At 46.9% G+C, this 22,398-nt stretch overlaps 1 protein-coding gene across 3 annotated transcripts in view; it reads left to right on the top strand.

Annotated features, from left to right (window-relative positions):
* Window positions 1-22,398, top strand: part of RECQL4 (RecQ like helicase 4) — a 235,129-nt gene that overhangs the window by 23,263 nt on the left and 189,468 nt on the right. For all 3 annotated transcript variants that reach the window (XM_069220936.1, XM_069220938.1, XM_069220937.1), the window contains exons 2-5: window positions 2,662-2,772; window positions 3,635-3,668; window positions 6,006-6,136; window positions 22,047-22,190. In XM_069220936.1, coding sequence (XP_069077037.1) covers window positions 2,689-2,772; window positions 3,635-3,668; window positions 6,006-6,136; window positions 22,047-22,190 — 393 coding nt within the window. In that variant the 5' untranslated portion in view covers window positions 2,662-2,688. The remainder of the gene's footprint in view (window positions 1-2,661; window positions 2,773-3,634; window positions 3,669-6,005; window positions 6,137-22,046; window positions 22,191-22,398) is intronic.

The raw sequence follows: 22,398 nt of genomic DNA on the forward strand, positions 1-22,398 counted from the left end.
CAATTTAACCTCTTGAAACGGTTTGTCACTGTGATGATCAACGTGTGACACTTTTCAGTGAGTAACTTTTGATCAGTTTCAACTAAAAGCAGTTTTTTGTGAAATGTGCAAACAATGCAGTTGATGACAGATTAGGTGGCAAAAATTGCATATCTATAACTATACAGATAACATTGCAGCCACAGAATTGCATATTTCCAGTGGTCCTAGTTATTGTTATAAGTTATCCTCATTATCATTGACCTAGATGAGTGAACACATTTGGGAGTTATTTCTCCATTTTGCACAATCAATCCCTCTATACTTTATTAAGACTTTTATTGAAACATTGCTTGTTATCTGACTATAGAAACTAAAGGTGCAGTGCTAGAACATGTAATACATACAATACACAGTGTTGCAATAAGATTCATATGTAGAAAAGTAGGTAACAAAAGTAAACAAGAGAGGTGATTAAATGCCCTTGAACCTTAAAGGAATGATGGGCACGATCTTATGTGGTGGGCAAGCATAACTTTCAGATCTTGGATAAGTGTTTCGATGTCCACATCACTCAAAAACTACACTAACGGACCATGTTATCATCAATTAGAGCTATGATGTGTTTATTTGGTACAGATCATGTTCTCATTAGACACATTCTTTATAATAATACATAACAGTATTCAATTAAGTGCTTCATTTCGGCTACCTAAGACCTAATTACTAAAACGAACAAAAAGAAAAGAGTATAATGAAACCAGGGTAATTCACTGATAAAAACAAATATATTTAGACACAAGAGATAGCCTTCCCCCTTATAGCACTCTTTTTCAAGTAGTCATAGTTACACAAATTCATACACATAGGGACATCCCGAGTTTGAATTCTGTGCAGCATGTCCTTACGTCCTTTTTGAAGGTCAGTGTGGACCAAATTGAAGTAGTGTCTGCTGTCATAATCCGGCATCTCATCAGCACCGCATGGTGAATACTTGGCAGGTGTATGCAGATTCTCCTTCCCGAGCATGGAGGATTTTCCCGGTTGACTTCCTTCACCAGGATAATGATTTCAGAAGAAAATGCAAGCCTTGGTACAAATGATTACCTGGTGTTTAACTGTGTTTGATGTGACAGGTTTATGCCAAGATAGCTGGGCCAGGAAGAGAGAGGTCTGTTCTCCTTAGTACTAGGATTTCTGATTTCGTTTCCCTCAGATAACATATTCTCTCACATTGCCTAGGCATCTAGTGATGTTGCCCGTTCTCCAAATGGCTGTCCATTGTAGTGTCATTGTCAAACGTCTGTAAATGTGTTTAACATTGTTCAAGGAGTGAAAGGCCTATAGGAACTGTCAAAGAGCAGAAGAAAGGGATGCCCAAGGTAGTTCTTTGCATGACACCTCAGGAGTTGAGGATTTATTAGATCTGATTCTTACTTCTTCGTGTTCCTGGAGGCAGTAGATCAAGTCTAAAGATATCATTGATAAAGCTACTCACTCTTTTGGTCTGGATACCAAAATAACATGGTTCATAATGGCCTATGCCTCAAGAGAACACAAACGGATTACAAAGAATTAGGGTGGTTGGTCTGCTTGTACTGTGAAAGGCAGGTCGATCCTCTCTGATGGTTGCTAGAGCAGGTTCTGTTCCTCTCCCAGGCCGAGAATTATTAGTGGTCTGGAAGCAGGCGTTTTTTTCTAAATATTCTTGGGATATTTTGTGAGCCTAACATTTTGTAGTGGTCAGGTGTTGAAATTGGTTTCGAAGTGATTTTTTTAACTTGGAAATGTAAAGCCGTTTTTGTAGCTGATGTATTTAAGTTTAGGATGCTTCTTGACTTTGGTTTAGTTCTTAATTGAAGCACCCTTATTCCTTTTTCAGTGTCAACGTCTTTCCAGATGGCACAGACTATGCGTGATGTGAAACTTTTGTACAAAGTTGGCCATATTTTTCCTTGGGTGACGTGTGTTCTTATCTTGCATTTGCGCAAGTTTTTTTTATTTATTTTTATTCACTACTATATTGACCAGTGTATTTGTCCCTAACCCTTAGGCCTAATGCTCCAACACCCACTGTTCTTGCTTGCTTCACTGCTGTGTTGGTGCTCATGTTAGGAGAAGGCTGTGGCCAGTACGAGGCGAGTCACACGTCAAAATACCCTCTCCACTCTATTGAATCTACAGTAGACCTGTGGAAGTGCTCTAGTAACCTGCTGAAGCAGGGGCATGGCTGCAGTTCGCCAGGTACAGTGCGGTGGATGGGTTTACTGCTTAGGCAGAGGAAACATTGGCAGAAAAACAGACCTAAAGAACAACAATACTTTGGCTACACAGTACCCCAGTTTTGAATACACCCAATCTGTCAAGTAGCCACTCCGCCTTTGGGTCATGCACTGTAACAGCTGCCTTGTCCGGGGCAAAAGGTTCTCAACATACTGTGGAAAAAACTGGGGTGTTGAGGTTGCATGTAGGTAGTGGAGGCGCTAGAAGGGATGAGTAATAACAGCAGGTCATGGTTGAAAAGTGTGCACCATGTCTGGCTTTTGGACGAGGAGAGCTCAAGAACAGTGGAACTGTGCTGATTCCCTTGAGGTTGTCTACATAGGTGACAGTGGAACAGCATGCTGTGGTATTGTCTGTGTTGTACTTCGAACTGAAGTGCTGTTGTCCTCTTTGTCACAGGTGCATTAACAGGCTATATCCAGGGCAATGGATCGCTACAACGAGCTGAAGGTGCAGCTTAAGAACTGGGAGACAGGGTTCCTGGCGCAGCACAAAAGAAAGCCCAACAAGGTAGGTCTAAGGGTGGGTGATCTTTCAATCAATCAGGAATGTGTAAAGTGCACTACTCACCTGTGAGGGTCTCAAGGCGCTGAGGGGGGAGGTGCTGCTACTGCTCGAATAGCCAGGTCTTGAGAAATTTCCTGAAGGTAAGGCGGTCTTTGGTCTGGCGCAGGTGGTGGGGAGGGTGTTCCACATTTTGGCTGCGAGATGCGAGAATGATCTACCGCCAGTTGTAGTTCTGCGAACGCGTGGGACGGTTGCGAGGGCTAGGTCGGCGGAGCGGGGATGCCGGGTCGGGCTGCTGGGCATGTATAGGCGATCCGTGTGCAGTGATGTGAGGAAGGTATGACAGATCCCTGAGCAGAACTGTGCGCCATGAGTGTCAGAGCTGTGTACAGAGTTGTGAAGCATAAGTATCAAAGCTTTTGAGTATGAATAGCTCAGCCATGAGGCCTAAAAGCAGAACTACCTTCAAGGCTGTGAGGCTCAAGTAGGACATGGGAAAAGTGGTGGGGTATGACCTAACAGTGGTCAGTGCTGCAAGTGTCAATGACCGCTTTTACCTACTAAGGGTAGAACTGTGTGTGGGGCTCTGATGTGCCTTGAATTGCAAAGCGGCGACCAGAGGGGATTCTGAAATTAGCGAGGCGCTAAGGAGCGAAAGGCCGAGTACTTCGGAACGACTGGCCAAACCGTGGGGAATTAGTGACTGGGTTGTGAGCTATGAAAGGCAGAGCTGTGGGTGGCTGATGTCTGAGGAGCGAATAGCAGATGCCTGTAGCTGTTAGGAGCCAATGGTTGAGCCGCGAGGAGTGAATGGCAGAGCTGTGAGGCTTGCATTTCAACACGTGCTTTGTTGTTTCCCTGACAGGCTGACATTGACAATGCAACGGAGGACACGAAGAGTAAGTATTCCTACTTAATTCTACTCAGCCTAGTTCTACATATATGGAGCTTGTCGGAAGCGTCAGCGAGATTTAGAGATTCTCAGAGCGTGAATGAAGACATGCCCTAAATTAAGAAAAAATCCTCACTGCTACGTACAGTGCTGTTGAAGTGTCATTAAAATGTACCAAATACTAAACAAAGTTTGAAGTATGTGTTTGGAGAGACAACATCACTATACAAACACAGGGGTAGTCCCTGACTGCACAAGGTCCTGAGTGAAAAGGCACAAGTCCCTTATCCACATCCCCGACTGCAACTTGCTTATAGTTGCTTCCAGGCTTGAAAGATGGGGTTGATGGGGTCTGGAATAAAAGTGAGCTGCAGGAAATTCGCAGTGGGACCCAGACTGAGCAAAGTACAAGCCTGTCTATAAAATTATATCAACAGCACAAAAAAGTTAAGTAACATAGCGATAAAAACTCCATAGCATGTAGCAAAAAAGTATATTTTAATAATTTTACGTACATAAATCTAGGACATTAGGTTGCATTACTGCACCTAGTGACATTTATTAATAGTAATAACTTTTCCACATAAAACCTACACATATTTAGGGGTCACTGCTTCACCTTTTCTCACATCGTTGTCACAAGTGAACCAAGTGGTGATTCATGTTGTAGGGTTAACTGTATAAATATGGAGTGTCATTAAACAGTCAAACTATATGTAAGTCTGTTTTTCGTGTAGTGCAAACGACATACAGGATCTTTTAGTTTTGAGTCAAGCAAAAGAGGTCCAGTGAAATTAAATGATTTGACAGGGACTACACCATTTGGTAAAGTGAGGGAGGACAGGATTAGCCACTGAAAGATATCCCCTCCTGCCATCAGTTTTACAAAAGTGCTAATTTAGCACACTGTCTTCAACAAAGTTCACCCACAAAGCACACAAATTAGGTCATTATTCAGGAGACACTATTTAAGACTCTTGCTGGAAGTTAGTTAGGCAAACCGAGTATGATTCAACCTCAAAAGACTAAAGAATAAAACGCAAAATGAATATTTACAATCTGAGTGTTGGGCAATTTAGCAAACTAGATGGGACTAAAAATTAACCTGTCTTATCTTTCATAGCACAAAGGTAAGTGTGAGGAAGCCAGAATATTATAATTTTAGATATTCATATCTCTGATCTCCATTGTTTCTACAAAAGCAGCTACTTCCTGAAAAACCCAGCCTGCAGTAAAGCCAATAAAATTAATATGCAAAGGAACGAGACCTCAAAGGTGCCCTGAGGGTTTTTGGTGGGAACATATCTGTAACCTTATTCCACCTACCCACATGTCAACTACAATTTCAGTAGTATAGGCACATTCAGAATAAAACACACATTTCAGGTTTCATTTAAACCAGTGATGTCATTACATCTTTTTCAGCTCTGTTTGTTGAGCAGGATGCTGTATTTTTACTTTTTCAAAGCATCAGTTGCCGTGTGAGAGGAGTTGGTAGCCAGGATACTGACCTTGGCTCTAAGATGGCTTCACATGCCTCTGTGACCAAGAGCTGAGCTAGAGCCAGGTTTGTCCCTTCATTGGCTCTCTCCAGGGTAGGCAGGAAGGTAGACCATGAGCCTGATTCAGCCACACTGAACTTCCCCATGCCCTTTACTTGGTAGCTCAAGTTTAGAAGTTTTCTGTTTGCACCAGAGAACCCAGTTAAGATTCAGAGTAATAAAGTCTCTGCATGTTCCCTGGGGCTCATTGTAGTAAGCTCTGTTTGAAATCATCTTCTTGTATTACGTGTTTAATGTCTTTCTATCAAGTTGATGCTTAAATGTTTTCTCATTTTATTTACTCTTGGGATTTACTTGCCTTTTATTCTTTATTGCTCTCTGGTTGAAAATAGTTTTTAAATTTTTTGTTACATCAATAACTTGTAGTTGTTTTTTTTCGATCGGTATTATGTCTACATTTTGTAATAGTTATTTAGTGCTCAGGCAGACCCTGATGCTTAAGAACATATAAACAATTTGATTTCTGTCTAAAAAAAGCACACTGTGAAAATGCTTCAACTTGTTTCAAGTATTGGGCTATTGTCCACAAATTCCGTCACCAACAAGTACATTTAAAAGGCTGATATGGCAGGGGAAGAATCAGCTACATGAGTGGCAGACGTGCACTCAAACCACCAATCCACTGGCTACTGATGAGTGACCATGCTATTTTCAGGGCTCAGTCTTCTTCCTGGCATCTTTTGCTGGTTTTAATAGCTTCATGAGAGCGGAAGAGTCCTCTGCCCTGTAACCTTGAACCTTGCTGAAGACACTGCGGATCACTTGCTGCTTTTGCTCTGCAGATCTGTACAAAGAGTATCGAGCTCTTAAGGAAGGACGTGAGCAGAACAGCTCAACTTCCGGGAGTGTTGCAGAATCCTGCCCCTCTGCTCGAACACCGGGTCTTGCTCCCCCAGCGACAGAGCCACAGACGGTAAGTAGGCAATGAGGGCACCGTATTGGCTTGAGTAGTTAATGGTGTTTATTAGCATGACCTTTCAGACAAATGTGGTAAAGGTATGATATTGAAAAGCAATCTCAGTTTGGATGTGTATGTTTAAAGGCATGGAAGAGTCGTTCATATATGATGAATTGGAGATGTAGGAAATGTTGCTTTGTCAGTCTCCTGGCTTCTCCTCACTCAGCATAGGTTCAGGTTATTTTATCTTTGAGGAGAATTATATTTTAGGCGTCCGTTACCCTATCTATCACACTCATGTCACAGGATCAGCTGCAAGATCGCTTAATCCGGATTAAAACCTCCTCCAAACTTCATCCATAATAGCTATGCTTCTCACCGGGGACGACTAAGAATCCACGCACCTCAAACCAGACACAAGCACTGGGACAGCTTCTAACCCAATCACCCAAAGAAAGTAAGCATCTGCAAAGGCTACATTATCCCTTGGATGCGTTCCATGTGTATGTGTAGGTACAAGTTTGGGGCCCTCCTCCACCCCTCATTCAAAGCCACCAAACTCAGGTAGTACAGATCACTCTGTAAACACACATTCTACCAACCATCCATAACAAACTGTGTATCCTCTTACCGAACAATCCAGAATCGCTTTGCGTGGTTAATCTGTGGAAACACATAACAAACGTTTAATGCAATACAGTGCATATTTGTAAAGGCATTCTGAAAAAGGAAAGAGGTGTAATGTCTTGAATATTCTTGTGGAGTCCATCCCAGTGAAGAGGCCGTTTTAAGCAGATGGGTCATTTGTGAGTCATATTGTAGCTGAAGGCTCAGAAATGATGCCAAAAGGAGGAATAAGAGGGCAAAGTAACAGGTAGGTGTAGATGAAGCCTGAAAATAAATAATTTCTAGTTTTGCAGAGCTAAGTTTGGACAAAGTGCTGAGTCATCCAATGCTGATTGCCTGCGTGACCTGATGGGGTGCAGGTTGAATTATTAGATTTGAGTATAGTAATGATTTACCAGTGATGTGGGGCAGCAGGCGATTTGGGTGGAGTATTTATTTGTATTTGTATTTTGTAGTTTTTTACATAGTGCTGTCAGCCCATAGAGTCTTAATGCATTATACAAACAAAAGGAGATACAGGAAAGGTGAGGTCTGGTCTTACTCTGGGCCACAGAGTGTACATGTTTACTGGGCATTATTTATGTTGGGTACTGCTTACTATTGGTGTCCATTGGGGAACATGGTGCCTTAAGATATTTGTGAACATGTGCCAACAGGTAACTAGGCCAAGTCTGCCGTGCAGAGGGAAAGCCACTGTGTCCAATGGGGTCGGAAAAAGCAGATATTTGCTCCCCCAAAGTCACAGATGACACCGGGGGAGTCTTGGGATAATGCATGGCCTCCACATTTCCAGTCTTCTATTTTTATGCTGGGCATGGATCTCTGGACTTGGGATTCCATCTTGGATCAGTTCTGGCCATATGGGCTGTATGGGAATTTGGACTCCTGGACACATCACTTCCCCGACATAAGCTTTCTGAATGCTTCAATCCACTTTCTCTTTGTTGTCTTGGTCAGAGACCTGCTGTTCTCATACTGTGCAGCATGGCCTTTCTTCAAGGCATGTCACATCTGCCCAGCTTCTACAGGGTCCTAGGCCTGACCTTGAGAGAAACAACAACCAGCCAGATCCAGTTTCTGGCAATTGTCTGTCAGAGCTGCTCTGTAGACTTTACATTAACAGATCCAGCTGATGCTTGGATTGGGCCAATATTTATAATGCTGTGTGGCACTCACATAAAGATACTTCCAATCAGAGCATTAGTTTGGTCCCAAAAAAGGCATCTTGCTTTTTTCCAGGTGGTCAAGAAGGCAGAGAGTGGGAAAGGCTGGTAGCAGCTGAGCAAAGGAATATGCATTGCTAGGGGACATTATCACACGACAAGGTGAGAAGCAGAGCATTTTGCTGTGGCAGGCAGAAGCAAGGAAAGCAAATATGTATTCTGCTCCTAGAGATGCTATTCCTATATTTGTTTTAATCTCATTCCCCCACCTCAGCATGTACCTAAACGCTTCTTGCTGGTTGGTGCACAAGGAACAGCAACAATCAGGATGGTATATCTGCAAGGAAAGGCGGTCCGGTTTCTGAATGGAAACTGCCATTTTGTTCACGCACTCACAGCATCTTCTAAAAAACATTCTTACCCTATACAGTTGTAGGAAGTTGGGTCTGTATGCACTATTTCAAAGTAAGAAATAGCATTGACAGAGTCCATGGGTTCCCCTTAGAGGTAAGATAGTGGCAAAAAGAGATAATTCTAATGCTCTGTTTTGTGGTAGTGTGGTCGAGCAGTAGGCTTATCAGAGGGTAGTGTTAAGCATTTGTTGTACACACACAGGCAATAAATGGGGAACACACACTCAAAGACAATTCCAGGCCAATAGGTTTTTATATAGAAAAATATATTTTCTTAGTTTATTTTAAGAACCACAGGTTCAAGATTTACAAACAATACTTTAAATGAAAGGTATTTCACTTAGGAACTTTAGGAACTTTGAATTATCAAAATAGCATATACAGTTTTCACACAAATGGCAATAAGCTATTTTAAAACTGGACACAGTGCAATTTTCAACAGTTCCTGGGGGCGGTAAGTGTTTGTTAGTTTTGCAGGTAAGTAAACCACCTACAGGGTTCAAAGTTGGGTCCAAGGTAGCCCACCGTTGGGGGTTCAGAGCAACCCCAAAGTTACCACACCAGCAGCTCAGAGCCAGTCAGGTGCAGAGGTCAAAGTGGTGCCCAAAACGCATAGGCTTCAATGGAGAAGGGGGTGCCCCGGTTCCAGTCTGCCAGCAGGTAAGTACCCGTGCCTTCGGAGGGCAGACCAGGGGGTTTGTAGAGCACCAGGGGGGACACAAGTCAGCACAAAAAGTACACCCTCAGCGGCACGGGGGCGGCCGGGTGCAGTGTACAAACAGGCGTCTGGTTTGTAGTGGAATTCAATGGGACACCAAGGGGTCTCTTCAGCGATGCAGGCAAGGGGGGGGGCTCCTCGGGGTAGCCACCACCTGGGCAAGGGAGAGGGCCACCTGGGGATAGCTCCTGCACTGGAGGTCGGATCCTTCAGGTCCTGGGGGCTGCGAGTGCAGTGTACTTAGAAGCAGGCAGTCGCGGTCAGGGGGAGCCTCTGGTTTACCTCTGCAGGCGTCGCTGGGGGGCTCAGGGGGGGGGTCAATTCTGGCTACTCACAGGGTCATAGTCGCCGGGGAGTCCTCCCTGTAGCGTTGTTTCTCCGCAGGTCGAGCCGGGGGCATAGTGGAAAGTCTCACGCTTCCGGCGGGAAACGTGCAGTCCTTTAAAGTTTCTTTGTTGCACAGTTGTTTCTTCTTTGGAGCAGAGCCGCTGTCCTCAGGAGTTCTTGGTCCTTTTAGATGCAGGGTAGTCCTCTGAGGCTTCAGAGGTCGCTGGACCCTGGGGGACGCATCGCTGTTGCAGTTTTTCTTGAAGTGGGGAGACAGGCCGGTAGGGCTGGGGCCAAAGCAGTTGGTGTCTCCGTCTTCTCTGCAGGCTTTCAGGTCAGCAGTCCTTCATCGTCTTCAGGTTGCAGGAATCTAGTTACCTAGGTTCTGGGAGCCCCTAAATACTCTATTTAGGGGTGTGTTTAGGTCTGGGGCCAATGGCTACTAGCCCTGAGGGTGGCTACACCCTCTTTGTGCCTCCTCCCTGAGGGGAGGGGGGCAAATCCCTAATCCTATTGGGGGGATCCTCCATCTGCAAGATGGAGGATTTCTAAATGTCAGAGTCATCTCAGCTCAGGACACCTTAGGGGCTGTCCTGACTGGCCAGTGGCTCCTCCTTGTTTTTCTCATTATGTCCTCCGGCCTTGCCGCAAAAAGTGGGGCTGTGGCCGGAGGGGGCGGGTAACTCCACTAGCTGGAGTGCCCTGAGGTGCTGTAACAAAGGGGGTGAGCCTTTGAGGCTCACCGCCAGGTGTTACATTTCCTGCAGGGGGAGGTGAGAAGCACCTCCACCCAGTACAGGCTTTGTTACTAGCCACAGAGTGACAAAGGCACTCTCCCCATGTGGCCAGCAACATGTCTGGTGTGTGGCAGGCTGCTAAAACTAGTCAGCCCACACTGGTAGTCTGGTATGGTTTCAGGGGGAATCTCGAAGATACCCTCTGGGGTGTATTTTACAATAAAATGTACACTGGCATCAGTGTGCATTTATTGTGCTGAGAAGTTTGATACCAAACTTCCCAGTTTTCAGTGTAGCCATTATGGTGCTGTGGAGTTCGTGTATGACAGACTCCCAGACCATATACTCTTATGGCTACCCTGCACTTACAATGTCTAAGGTTTTGCTTAGACGCTGTAGGGGCATAGTGCTCATGCACTTATGCCCTCACCTATGGTAAAGTGCACCCTGCCTTAGGGCTGTAAGGCCTGCTAGAGGGGTGACTTATCTATACCTATAGGCAGTGTGAGGTTGGCATGGCACTCTGAGGGGAGTGCCATGTCGACTTAGTCATTTTATCCCCACCAGCACACACAAGCTGGCAAGCAGTGTGTCTGTGCTGAGTGAGGGGTCCCCAGGGTGGCATAAGACATGCTGCAGCCCTTAGAGACCTTCCCTGGCATCAGGGCCTTTGGTACCAGGGGTACCAGTTACAAGGGACTTACCTGGATGCCAGGGTGGGCCAATTGTGGAAACAAAGGTACAGGTTAGGGAAAGAACCCTGGTGCTGGGGCCTGGTTAGCAGGCTTAGCACACTTTCAAATCATAACTTGGCATCAGCAAAGGCAAAAAGTCAGGGGGTAACCATGCCAAGGAGGCACTTCCTTACCCCTCCACCCCCCTCCCAAACGAAAGATGATGATACTAACCTTTCCCAAGAGAGTCTTCATTTTCTAAGTGGAAGAACCTGGAAAGGCCATCTGCATTGGCATGGGCAGTCCCAGGTCTGTGTTCCACTATAAAGTCCATTCCCTGTAGGGAGATGGACCACCTCAACAGTTTTGGATTTTCACCTTTCATTTGCATTAGCCATCTGAGAGGTCTGTGGTCAGTCTGAACTAGGAAGTGAGTACCAAAGAGGTATGGTCTCAGCTTCTTCAGGGACCAAACCACAGCAAAGGCCTCCCTCTCAATGGCACTCCAACGCTGCTCCCTGGGGAGTAACCTCCTGCTAATGAAAGCAACAGGCTGGTCAAGGCCATCATCATTTATTTGCCCCTATCCCATGTTCAGAGGCATCAGTCTGCACAATGAACTGCTTGGAGTAATCTGGAGCTTTGAGAACTGGTGCTGTGCACATAGCTTGTTTCAGGGTGTCAAAGGCCTGTTGGCATTCTACAGTCCAGTTTACTTTCTTGGGCATTTTCTTGGAGGTAAGTTCTGTGAGGGGTGTCACTATAGTTCCATATCCCTTCACAAACCTCCTGTAGTACCCAGTCAAGCCAGGGAATGCCCTGACTTGAGTCTGGGTTTTTGGAGCTGCCCAGTCCAGAATAGTCTGGATCTTAGGCTGTAGTGGCTGAACTTGGCCTCCACCTACAAGGTGTCCCAAGTAAACCACAGTTCCCTGCCCTATCTGGCATTTGGATGCCTTGATAGAGAGGCCTGCTGCTTGCAGGGCCTTCAAAACCTTCTTCAGGTGGACCAGGTGATCCTGCCAGCTGGAGCTAAAGACAGCAATATCGTCAAGATAAGCTGCACTAAAGGACTCCAAGCCAGCAAGGACTTGATTCACCAACCTTTGGAAGGTGGCAGGGGCATTCTTTAAACCAAAGGGCATAACAGTAAACTGATAGTGCCCATCAGGTGTGGAGAATGCTGTCTTTTCTTTTGCTCCTGGTGCCATTTTGATTTGCCAGTACCCTGCTGTCAAGTCAAAGGTACGTAAGTATCTGGCAGCACCTAGTTTGTCTATCAATTCATCTGCCCTTGGAATGGGATGGGCATCTGTCTTGGTGACAGAATTAAGTCCTCTGTAGTCCACACAAAACCTCATCCCTCTCTTTCCTTCTTTGGTGTGAGGTTTGGGGACTAAGACCACTGGGCTAGCCCAGGGGCTGTCAGAGTGCTCAATGACTCCCAATTCCAGCATCTTGTGGACTTCCACCTTGATGCTTTCCTTAACTTGGTCAGACTGTCTGAAAATGTTGTTTTTGACAGGCATGCTGTCTCCTGTGTCCACATCATGGGTACACAGGTGTGTCTGACCAGGGGTTAGGGAAAAGAGCTTAGCAAACTGTTGCAGGGCCTTCCTACAGTCAGATTGCTGTTGGCCAGAGAGGGTGTCTGAATAGATCACTCCATCAACTGAGACAACTTTTGGGTCTGTGGAGAGGAGATCTGGGTGAGGTTCACTCTCAGCTTCTTGGTCCTCATCTGTTACCATCAACAGATTCACATCTGCCCTGTCATGGAAGAGTTTGAGGCGGTTCACATGGATCACCCTTTTGGGGGTCCTGCTAGTGCCTAGGTCTACCAGGTAGGTGACCTGACTCTTCCTTTCTAGCACTGGGTAAGGGCCACTCCATCTGTCCTGAAGTGCCCTGGGAGCCACAGGCTCCAGAACCCAGACTTTCTGCCCTGGCTGAAACTCAACCATAGCAGCCTTTTGGTCATACCACAACTTCTGGAGTTGTTGGCTGGCCTCAAGGTTTTTACTTGCCTTTTCCATATACTCTGCCATCCTTGAACATAGGCCTAGTACATAGTCCACTATATCTTGTTTAGGCTCATGAAGAGGTCTCTCCCAGCCTTCTTTTACAAGAGCTAGTGGTCCCCTTACAGGATGGCCAAACAGAAGTTCAAAGGGGGAAAACCCTACTCCCTTCTGAGGCACCTCTCTGTTGGCGAAAAGCAGACATGGCAAGAGGACATCCCATCTCCTTTTGAGTTTTTCAGAGAGCCCCATGATCATGCCTTTCAATGTCTTGTTAAATCTTTCTACAAGACCATTGGTTTGTGGATGGTATGGTGTGGTGAATTTGTAAGTCACCCCACACTCATTCCACATATGCTTCAGGTATGCTGACATGAAGTTGGTACCTCTGTCAGACACCACCTCCTTAGGAAATCCCACTCTGGTAAAAATACCAATGAGTGCTTTGGCTACTGCAGGGGCAGTAGTCGACCTAAGGGGAATTGCTTCAGGGTATCTAGTAGCATGATCCACTACTACTAGTATGTATTGGTTCCCTTAGGCTGCGGGAGGTTCAAGTGGACCCACTATGTCCACACCCACTCTTTCAAAGGGGACCCCCACCACTGGAAGTGGAATGAGGAGGGCCTTTGGGTGTCCACCTGTCTTACCACTGGCTTGACAGGTGGCACAGGAGACACAAAACTCCTTGACCTTCTGGGACATGTTGGGCCAATAGAAGTGGTTGACTAATCTCTCCCACGTCTTGGTCTGTCCCAAATGCCCAGCAAGAGGAATATCATGAGCTAAGGTCAGAATGAACTCCCTAAACTCCTGAGGCACTAGCACTCTCCTAGTGGCACCAGGTTTGGGATCTCTTGCCTCAGTGTAAAGGAGTCCATCTTCCCAATAGACTCTATGTGTTCCTGTTATTTTTCCTTTGGACTCTTCAGCAGCTTGCTGCCTAAGGCCTTCAAGAGAGGGACAGGTTTCTTGCCCCTTACACAACTGTTCCCTTGAGGGTCCCCCTGGGCCTAGGAGCTCAACCTGATAAGGTTCTAACTCCATGGGCACAGTTCCCTCAGAGGGCAGAACTTCTTCCTGGGAAGAGAGGTTCTCTTTCTCTTGTTGTGTTGAAGCTGGTTCCCCAGTCTTCTTTCCTTTTCTCTTGGAGGGTTGGGCCCTTTTTCCAGGCTCCAACACCACTTTGTCACCCTGAGCCTTGCACTGTGCCCTTGTCTTGACACACACCAGTTCAGGGATACCCAGCATGGCTGCATGGGTTTTGAGTTCTACCTCAGCCCATGCTGAGGACTCCAGGTCATTTCCAAGCAAACAGTCTACAGGGATATTTGAGGAGACCACCACCTGTTTCAGGCCATTGACCCCTCCCCACTCTAAAGTTACCATAGCCATGGGATGTACTTTAGTCTGATTGTCAGCGTTGGTGACTGGATAAGTTTGTCCAGCCAGGTATTGACCAGGGGAAACCAGTTTCTCTGTCACCATGGTGACACTGGCACCTGTATCCCTCAGGCCTTCTACACTTGTCCCATTAATTAAGAGCTGCTGCCTGTATTTTTGCATATTAGGGGGCCAGGCAGCCAGTGTGGCTAAATCCACCCCACCCTCAGAGACTAATGTAGCTTCAGTGTGAACCCTGATTTGCTCTGGGCACACTGTTGATCCCACTTGGAGACTGGCCATTCCAGTGTTAGCTGGAGTAGAGTTAGAAGTGGAACCTTTCTTGGGACGGGCCTTGACTCCAGTTTGGTGTCCTTGCTGATTACAGCTACGACACCAGGCCTTTTTGGGATCAAAGTTTTTACCCTTGTACCCAAAATTGGATTGTGAAGAGGCTCTGGACCCTCCCTCCTCAGCAGGTTTTTGGGGCCCTAGAGAAGGCTCTTTACTTTTCCCTTTGGATTTCTCAACACTCTTCCCCTGAGGAGGCTTTGTGACCCCTTTCTTTTGGTCACCCCCTGTGGAAGTCTTGGTCACCCTAGTCTTGACCCAATGGTCCGCCTTCTTTCCCAATTGTTGGGGATAAATTGGTCCTAGGTCTACCAGATGCTGATGCAGTTTATCATTGAAACAATTACTTAACAGGTGTTCTTTCACAAATAAATTGTACAGCCCATCATAATCATTTACACCACTGCCTTGAATCCAACCATCCAGTGTTTTCACTGAGTAGTCAACAAAATCAACCCAGGTCTGGCTCGAGGATTTTTGAGCCCCCCGAACCTAATTCTATATTCCTCAGTGGAGAATCCAAAGCTCTCAATCAGGGTAGCCTTCATGAGGTCATAGGATTCTGCATCTTTTCCAGAGAGTGTGAGGAGTCTATCCCTACACTTTCCAGTGAACATTTCCCAAAGGAGAGCACCCCAGTGAGATCTGTTTACTTTTCTGGTTGCACAAGCCCTCTCAAAAGCTGTGAACCATTTGGTGATGTCATCACCATCTTCATATTTAGTTACAATCCCTTTTGGGATTTTCAACATGTCAGGAGAATCTCTGACCCTATTTATGTTGCTGCCACCATTGATGGGACCTAGGCCCATCTCTTGTCTTTCCCTTTCTATGGCTAGGAGCTGTCCCTCTAACGCCAATCTTTTGACCATCCTGGCTAACAGGAGGTCATCTTCATTGAGGCTGCCCTCAATACTTCCAGAGTTGCTGGACTCTCCTGTGTGAGAAGGAGCATCTCGGACTATCACATTTGGAGTCAGGGTTTGAGAGACCCTGGGCTCCCTATCTAGGACTGGGGGTGGGAAATCCACCAGGCCACTAGGGTCCCCCTCTGTGAGGCCATCATCAGAGGGGTTGTTTTTAGCAAACTCTGCTAAAAGCTCCTGGAGCTGTACTTTGGTAGGGTTTGAACCAGTTTTAATCTTTTTGATTTTGCAGAGAGACCTTAACTCGGACATCCTAAGATGCAGGTAAGGGGTGAGGTTGAGTTCCATCACAATCTCTTCTGCATTAGACATTATGGGGGTCATTACGACCCTGGCAGTCTCCGACCGCCAGGGGTAATGTGGCGTCCGTACCGCCAACAGGCTGGCGGTACGGAGACCCGTATTACGACTGCGGCGGTAGCGCCGCGGTCGCACCGCCAGGGCCGGCTGTTTCCCGCCGTTTTAGCCCCGGCGGTGATAATCCGCCAGGGCAGCGCTGCAAGCAGCGCTGCCCTGGGGGATTATGACTCCCCTACCGCCGGCCTGTTTCTGGCGGTTTGCACCGCCAGGAAGAGGCTGGCGGTAAGGGGAGTCCTGGGGCCCCCTAACAGGGCCCCATGCAGCTTTTCACTGTCTGCATAGCAGACAGTGAAAAGCGCGACGGGTGCTACTGCACCCGTCGCACGGCCGCAACACCGCCGGCTCCATTAGGAGCCGGCTCCTATGTTGCGGCCGCATCCCCGCTGGGCCGGTGGGCGTAAACTAGGTTTGCGCCCGCCGGCCCAGCGGGGATGTTGTAATGGGGTCCGCGGGAGTGCGGCCGCATTGGCGGCCGCACGGCGGTTACCGCTTGACGGGCGGCTGACCCCCTATGTTTCTAAAAGTTGGAATACTTTTTAAGAATCTAAAACTATTTCTAGAACTTACTTCAAACTTTTACAAAACTTTTAAACTCTAAAAGAAATGCTAACAGGGATTAACACAAGGCCCTAGCAGGACTTTTACAAATTTAGAAAAATAGCTCAAATTTCAAAAATCAGTTTCTAATGACAATGTTTGGAATTTAGTCGTGTGATCAGGTATTGGCTGAGTAGTCCAGCAAATGCAAAGTCTTGTACCCCACCGCTGATCCACCAATGTAGGAAGTTGGCTCTGTATGCACTATTTCAAAGTAAGAAATGCCTTGTACAGAGTCCAAGGGTTCCCCTTTGAGGTAAGATAGTGGCAAAAAGAGATAATTCTAATGCTCTATTTTGTGGTAGTGTGGTCGAGCAGTAGGCTTATCAGAGGGTAGTGTTAAGCATTTGTTGTACACACACAGGCAATAAATGGGGAACACACACTCAAAGACAATTCCAGGCCAATAGGTTTTTATATAGAAAAATATATTTTCTTAGTTTATTTTAAGAACCACAGGTTCAAGATTTACAAACAATACTTTAAATGAAAGGTATTTCACTTAGCAACTTTAGGAACTTTGAATTAGCAAAATAGCATATACAGTTTTCACACAAATGGCAATAAGCTATTTTAAAACTGGACACAGTGCAATTTTCAACAGTTCCTGGGGGAGGTAAGTGTTTGTTAGTTTTGCAGGTAAGTAAACAACCTACAGGGTTCAAAGTTGGGTCCAAGGTAGCCCACCGTTGGGGGTTCAGAGCAACCCCAAAGTTACCACACCAGCAGCTCAGGGCCGGTCAGGTGCAGAGGTCAAAGTGGTGCCCAAAACGCATAGGCTTCAATGGAGAAGGGGGTGCCCCGGTTCCAGTCTGCCAGCAGGTAAGTACCCGCGTCTTCGGAGGGCAGACCAGGGGGGGTTTTGTAGGGCACCGGGGGGGACACAAGTCAGCACAAAAAGTCCCCCCTCAGCGGCACGGGGGCGGGCCGGGTGCAGTGTACAAACAGGTGTCGGGGTTTGTAATGGAATTCAATGGGAGACCAAGGGGTCTCTTCAGCGATGCAGGCAAGGGGGGGGGGGGCTCCTCGGGGTAGCCACCACTTGGGCAAGGGAGAGGGCCACCTGGGGGTCGCTCCTGCACTGGAGGTAGGATCCTTCAGGTCGTAGGGGCTGCGGGTGCAGTGCCTTTACCAGGCGTCGGGTTCTTAGAAGCAGGCGCGGTCGGAGGGAGCCTCTGGTTTACCTCTGCAGGTGTCGCTGGATGGCTCAGGGGGGTCAACTCTGGCTACTCACAGGGTCGTAGTTGCCGGGAAGTCCTCCCTGTAGCGTTGTTTCTCCGCAGGTCGAGCCAGGGGCGTCGGGTGCAGAGTGGAAAGTCTCACGCTTCCGGTGGGAAACGTGCAGTCCTTTAAAGTTTCTTTGTTGCAAAGTTGTTTCTTCTTTGGAGCAGAGCCGCTGTCCTCGGGAGTTCTTGGTCCTTTTAGATGCAGGGTAGTCCTCTGAGGCTTCGGAGGTCGCTGGACCCTGGGGGACGCGTCGCTGTTGCAGTTTTTCTTGAAGTGGGGTGACAGGCCGGTAGGGCTGGGGCCAAAGCCGTTGGTGTCTCCGTCTTCTCTGCAGGGCTTTCAGGTCAGAAGTCCTTCTTCGTCTTCAGTTTGCAGTAATCTAGTTACCTAGGTTCTGGGAGTGTGTTTAGGTCTGGGGGGTTAGTAGCCAATGGCTACTAGCCCTGAGGGTGGCTACACCCTCTTTGTGCCTCCTCCCTGAGGGGAGGGGGGCACATCCCTAATCCTATTGGGGGGATCCTCCATCTGCAAGATGGAGGATTTCTAAAAGTCAGTGTCATCTCAGCTCAGGACACCTTAGGGGCTGTCCTGACTGGTCAGTGACGACTCCTTGTTTTTCTCATTATCTCCTCCGGCCTTGCCGCCAAAATTGGGGCCGTGGCCGGAGGGGGCGGGCAACTCCACTAGCTGGAGTGCCCTGGGGTGCTGTAACAAAGGGGGTGAGCCTTTGAGGCTCACCGCCAGGTGTTACAGTTCCTGCAGGGGGAGGTGAGAAGCACCTCCACCCAGTACAGGCTTTGTTACTAGCCACAGAGTGACAAAGGCACTCTTCCCCATGTGGCCAGCAACATGTCTGGTGTGTGGCAGGCTGCTAAAACTAGTCAGCCCACACTGGTAGTCTGGTATGGTTTCAGGGGGCATCTCGAAGATACCCTCTGGGGTGTATTTTACAATAAAATGTACACTGGCATCAGTGTGCATTTATTGTGCTGAGAAGTTTGATACCAAACTTCCCAGTTTTCAGGGTAGCCATTATGGTGCTGTGGAGTTCGTGTATGACAGACTCCCAGACCATATACTCTTATGGCTACCCTGCACTTACAATGTCTAAGGTTTTGCTTAGACACGGTAGGGGCATAGTGCTCATGCACTTATCCCCTCACCTGTGGCATAGTGCACCCTGCCTTAGGGCTGTAAGGCCTGCTAGAGGGGTGACTTATCTATACCTATAGGCAGTGTGAGGTTGGCATGGCACTCTGAGGGGAGTGCCATGTCGACTTAGTCATTTTATCCCCACCAGCACACACAAGCTGGCAAGCAGTGTGTCTGTGCTGAGTGAGGGGTCCCCAGGGTGGCATAAGACGTGCTGCAGCCCTTAAAGACCTTCCCTGGCATCAGGGCCCTTGGTACCAGGGGTACCAGTTACAAGGGACTTACCTGGATGCCAGGGTTGGCCAATTGTGGAAACAAAGGTACAGGTTAGGGAAAGAACACTGGTGCTGGGGCCTGGTTAGCAGGCCTCAGCACACTTTCAAATCATAACTTGGCATCAGCAAAGGCAAAAAGTCAGGGGGTAACCATGCCAAGGAGGCATTTCCTTACAACAGTGGTTCCACATTACATGCTACCCAAAGCTTGTGCATCATGGGTGGTAGTGAGGGTTGAAGAGTGGGGCAGTTAAGCAAAGAGACCAGCTCTGTTTTTTCATGGAAGGACTGGTAGACTGCCTCACCTTCAGGGCTGCAGTAAGCCCTAGGACTCCATCAGTTCCATTTGGGAACTGGCATTCAGTGTTTGGTATGAGGGCACAACTTTCAGTAACAATTTTGGGACACGAGGGCTAGATAGGTGGATCTATTAGTTCTGCAAGGAGGCCAACAGCCTCTAGCCAATTGAACTTGAATGCATCCTGGGAGTGTGAGGGTGCAAGAGCTCTCCGACACTCGGGCAGGATAGATACTGACGTCTCAAGGATATAGGGTTGGTAAAAAATTCTACAGACCCACCAGTAGCAATGAAGGGCAGCTTCCCAATACATGCAGACCTTCACTGTTGTCTGTCTTGCTTCTAGTCTAGCTAGTTGTGGGAATCTCATTGATCCTTGAGTCCTCTTCCAAGCAGATGTTCATTCATCTCGTCCTCATGCAGATCTTTCAGTGTTCAGGATGCAGTTACTCTCCTTTCCCAGTGTTACACTTTCTCCTCTCTCACAGGTCACAGTAGCAATGTGTTTTAAAAGTCCAGGCATGAAGAATTCTAAAATCTTTTGCTCCCCCACCCGGAACTGCATCTTCCCAACTTTGACGTGAAGGGTCTTCATATGTCTAGATAATGAACGTGTTACTGGCTGCAATTTGCCAGTATTTATCTACAAGTGAGCCACCCATAGAAGTCTGAGCCACCATAGCTCTGCTTTTGTTAAAAGTCAAAATCTTCTCCGAATCAAAGATGAGTGCTTTTACCTACAGGATGTTGGTTCAAGCAGGCACCGGTCTGATAGCTTTGAAATTGGGATGTTGATTGGCACCAGTAAACCCCCAGTAAAGGCCACAGCTGCTTGGCAACAGGTGAAGCGATGGACTTCACTATAGGAGAAACCTGCACTCAAAAAAAGGGAAGCTCCTCCTTGACCTAAAACTGGATTCGAAGTAGTCTCTCCACATACTGATGTGCAGGCAGTTAGGTTCACTGTGGGCATAGGACATCGGACATCATGCACAATCGTTTACTGCCATGCACAGGTAGTTCCAAATGGACACATTTCATTCACCTTAACATTACAAAAGCACATAGTGAGACTCACTTCTGCAACACAAAATTGACCCCTGCAGAGGAGGGATTCTAGGCAATTTATATGATCTAATACCCTGAAATAAGCTCACTTTCATAATTACCAGCAGCCCCATAGCTTCCCTTGGGTTTTAGCTATGCACCTTGCTTTTGTAAGTTCTTCCTTATAGCTAACACAATAGCATGGCCATTAGTAACTTTGATATTTCCATCTCAGTGGAAGATAAAACCCTGGGAGCAGTGGTGGGCAGTCTGGTGACTTGGAACGCAGGTAAAGTAGGTGACCAAGTGTTGCTGCCATTACATCTGCCTTATTGGTGGTGTGCAGCCTTTGGTGTCACAAGCGAATACAGCTATCATAGCTACAGCTGTAATTGGCTGTTGGTCATATAATTGTGAAACCCTGTTTGTAGAAGCCACAAAGAAACTCTTTGGCAACCTACAAAAGATCAGAATTACACAGCCTGGGTGGTGATTGGTTTAGGTTGCCACGAGAAGCTCCTGTTTGAAAAGAGGATCACACTTTGTATTCTAGTTATGTTTTTATAAAACATTTACATCAAGATTGCCTGACACATTGGAAAACTGGAATCTAATGTAACACACTATCTAGGTCACTGTGATCCCATAATATGTATTGGCTAGTGGTCCCCAAGATTAAACAAATTGCACTGTAAGGTAGGCCCATGCAAGTGAAATCTGCAAAATAGCCCTCAACACAATTCAAGAAGATACTTAAAGCCTACTTCTTCTGATTGCATTTTTTGTATCTCAGCTCATCAGTGTGATACCGTCCAGCAGTTTTAAGGCACTATGAATGCGTATGACTTACCTTCTCTGACGAGCCTCTCTTGTGGACTTGCAGACTGTTCAGTGGTGGGGAAATATAGGGAAGAGCAGAAAAAAGAATGTGGGGTGGTACTTTTCAAAAGCATGCTGATGGCTTTCATCCCAACACAGCATCCTACTGAGGCTGTTGGCAATGCATGTAAAGCGAAATATGGCATTGCACACTACAGGAGTGGTTGGAGCACCATGCGCTGATGGGAAGTTGAAATCTCGACATACTGTGGACTAGCCACCAGAAAAGTAGTAAACAATTTCTATGCTATTAATATAGCCAGAAGTAAGAGATTGCAAATTGTGTTCATGCATAGGAAGAGATGGATCTAACTTATATGTTCAGCTTTGGGACACTGCTGTTTCTGTGTGAAAGGATAATTAGTACGAGCAGATGGTTCAAACTTGTGAGTCTGTGTTGGAAAGCAAGTGGGATGGATTCCTAGGCTGTTAAACCAATGCAGTGTTATTTATAATGGGCAATGGGCACCATTAATATGAATTTGGTCATTATAAATAAATACAACAACATTTTGAAATGTTTTAGCCAGGAGACCAAACACCCAGGTATGGGGAAGTGCGATGACATACACAAGTTACAATGGGGCTGCATTGTTGTATGTCCACAAGGCTCTTTAATCCATTCTCAGTGACCCCAATGCTTGGCACCAGTTGACAGAAGTAGCAGGAACCTCTATGGTGATGAGCAGAGCCCATGTTTTTTGATCAGCACATTCGGGCTATGTCACATTGTCTTTTCTTTCTCTGAAGGAATTTGGAGCAGACATTTGGGGCAGTCACCTGAACCGTGCAGCCATGCCTCTGAAGCTGACATCCAAGGACCGGGATTCCCTCAAGGCCTCAGCGCAGTTTTTTGGGATGAAGCTGAAAGCCAACCTTGGTGGAGCCATAAAGGTATGGTCAATGTTCGTTTGCATGTAATTATTAATGTGAGTGAACATAGCTGCAAAGAAAGCGAGTGCATTAGAAGAGGCAGATAGAGAAAATAAAGGAAAGTTGTCCAGCAAAGACTGTGCAGAGAGAGAGAGGAATGGGGGTGGTAGGTGAGAGAAAAGAGCCTTGGTGGAGAGGGGAATGTGCATGTGAAACCTGTAATTGTAAA

Source organism: Pleurodeles waltl, chromosome 2_2 (assembly GCF_031143425.1).
Source record: "Pleurodeles waltl isolate 20211129_DDA chromosome 2_2, aPleWal1.hap1.20221129, whole genome shotgun sequence".
In the NCBI taxonomy this organism is placed as follows: domain Eukaryota; kingdom Metazoa; phylum Chordata; class Amphibia; order Caudata; family Salamandridae; genus Pleurodeles; species Pleurodeles waltl.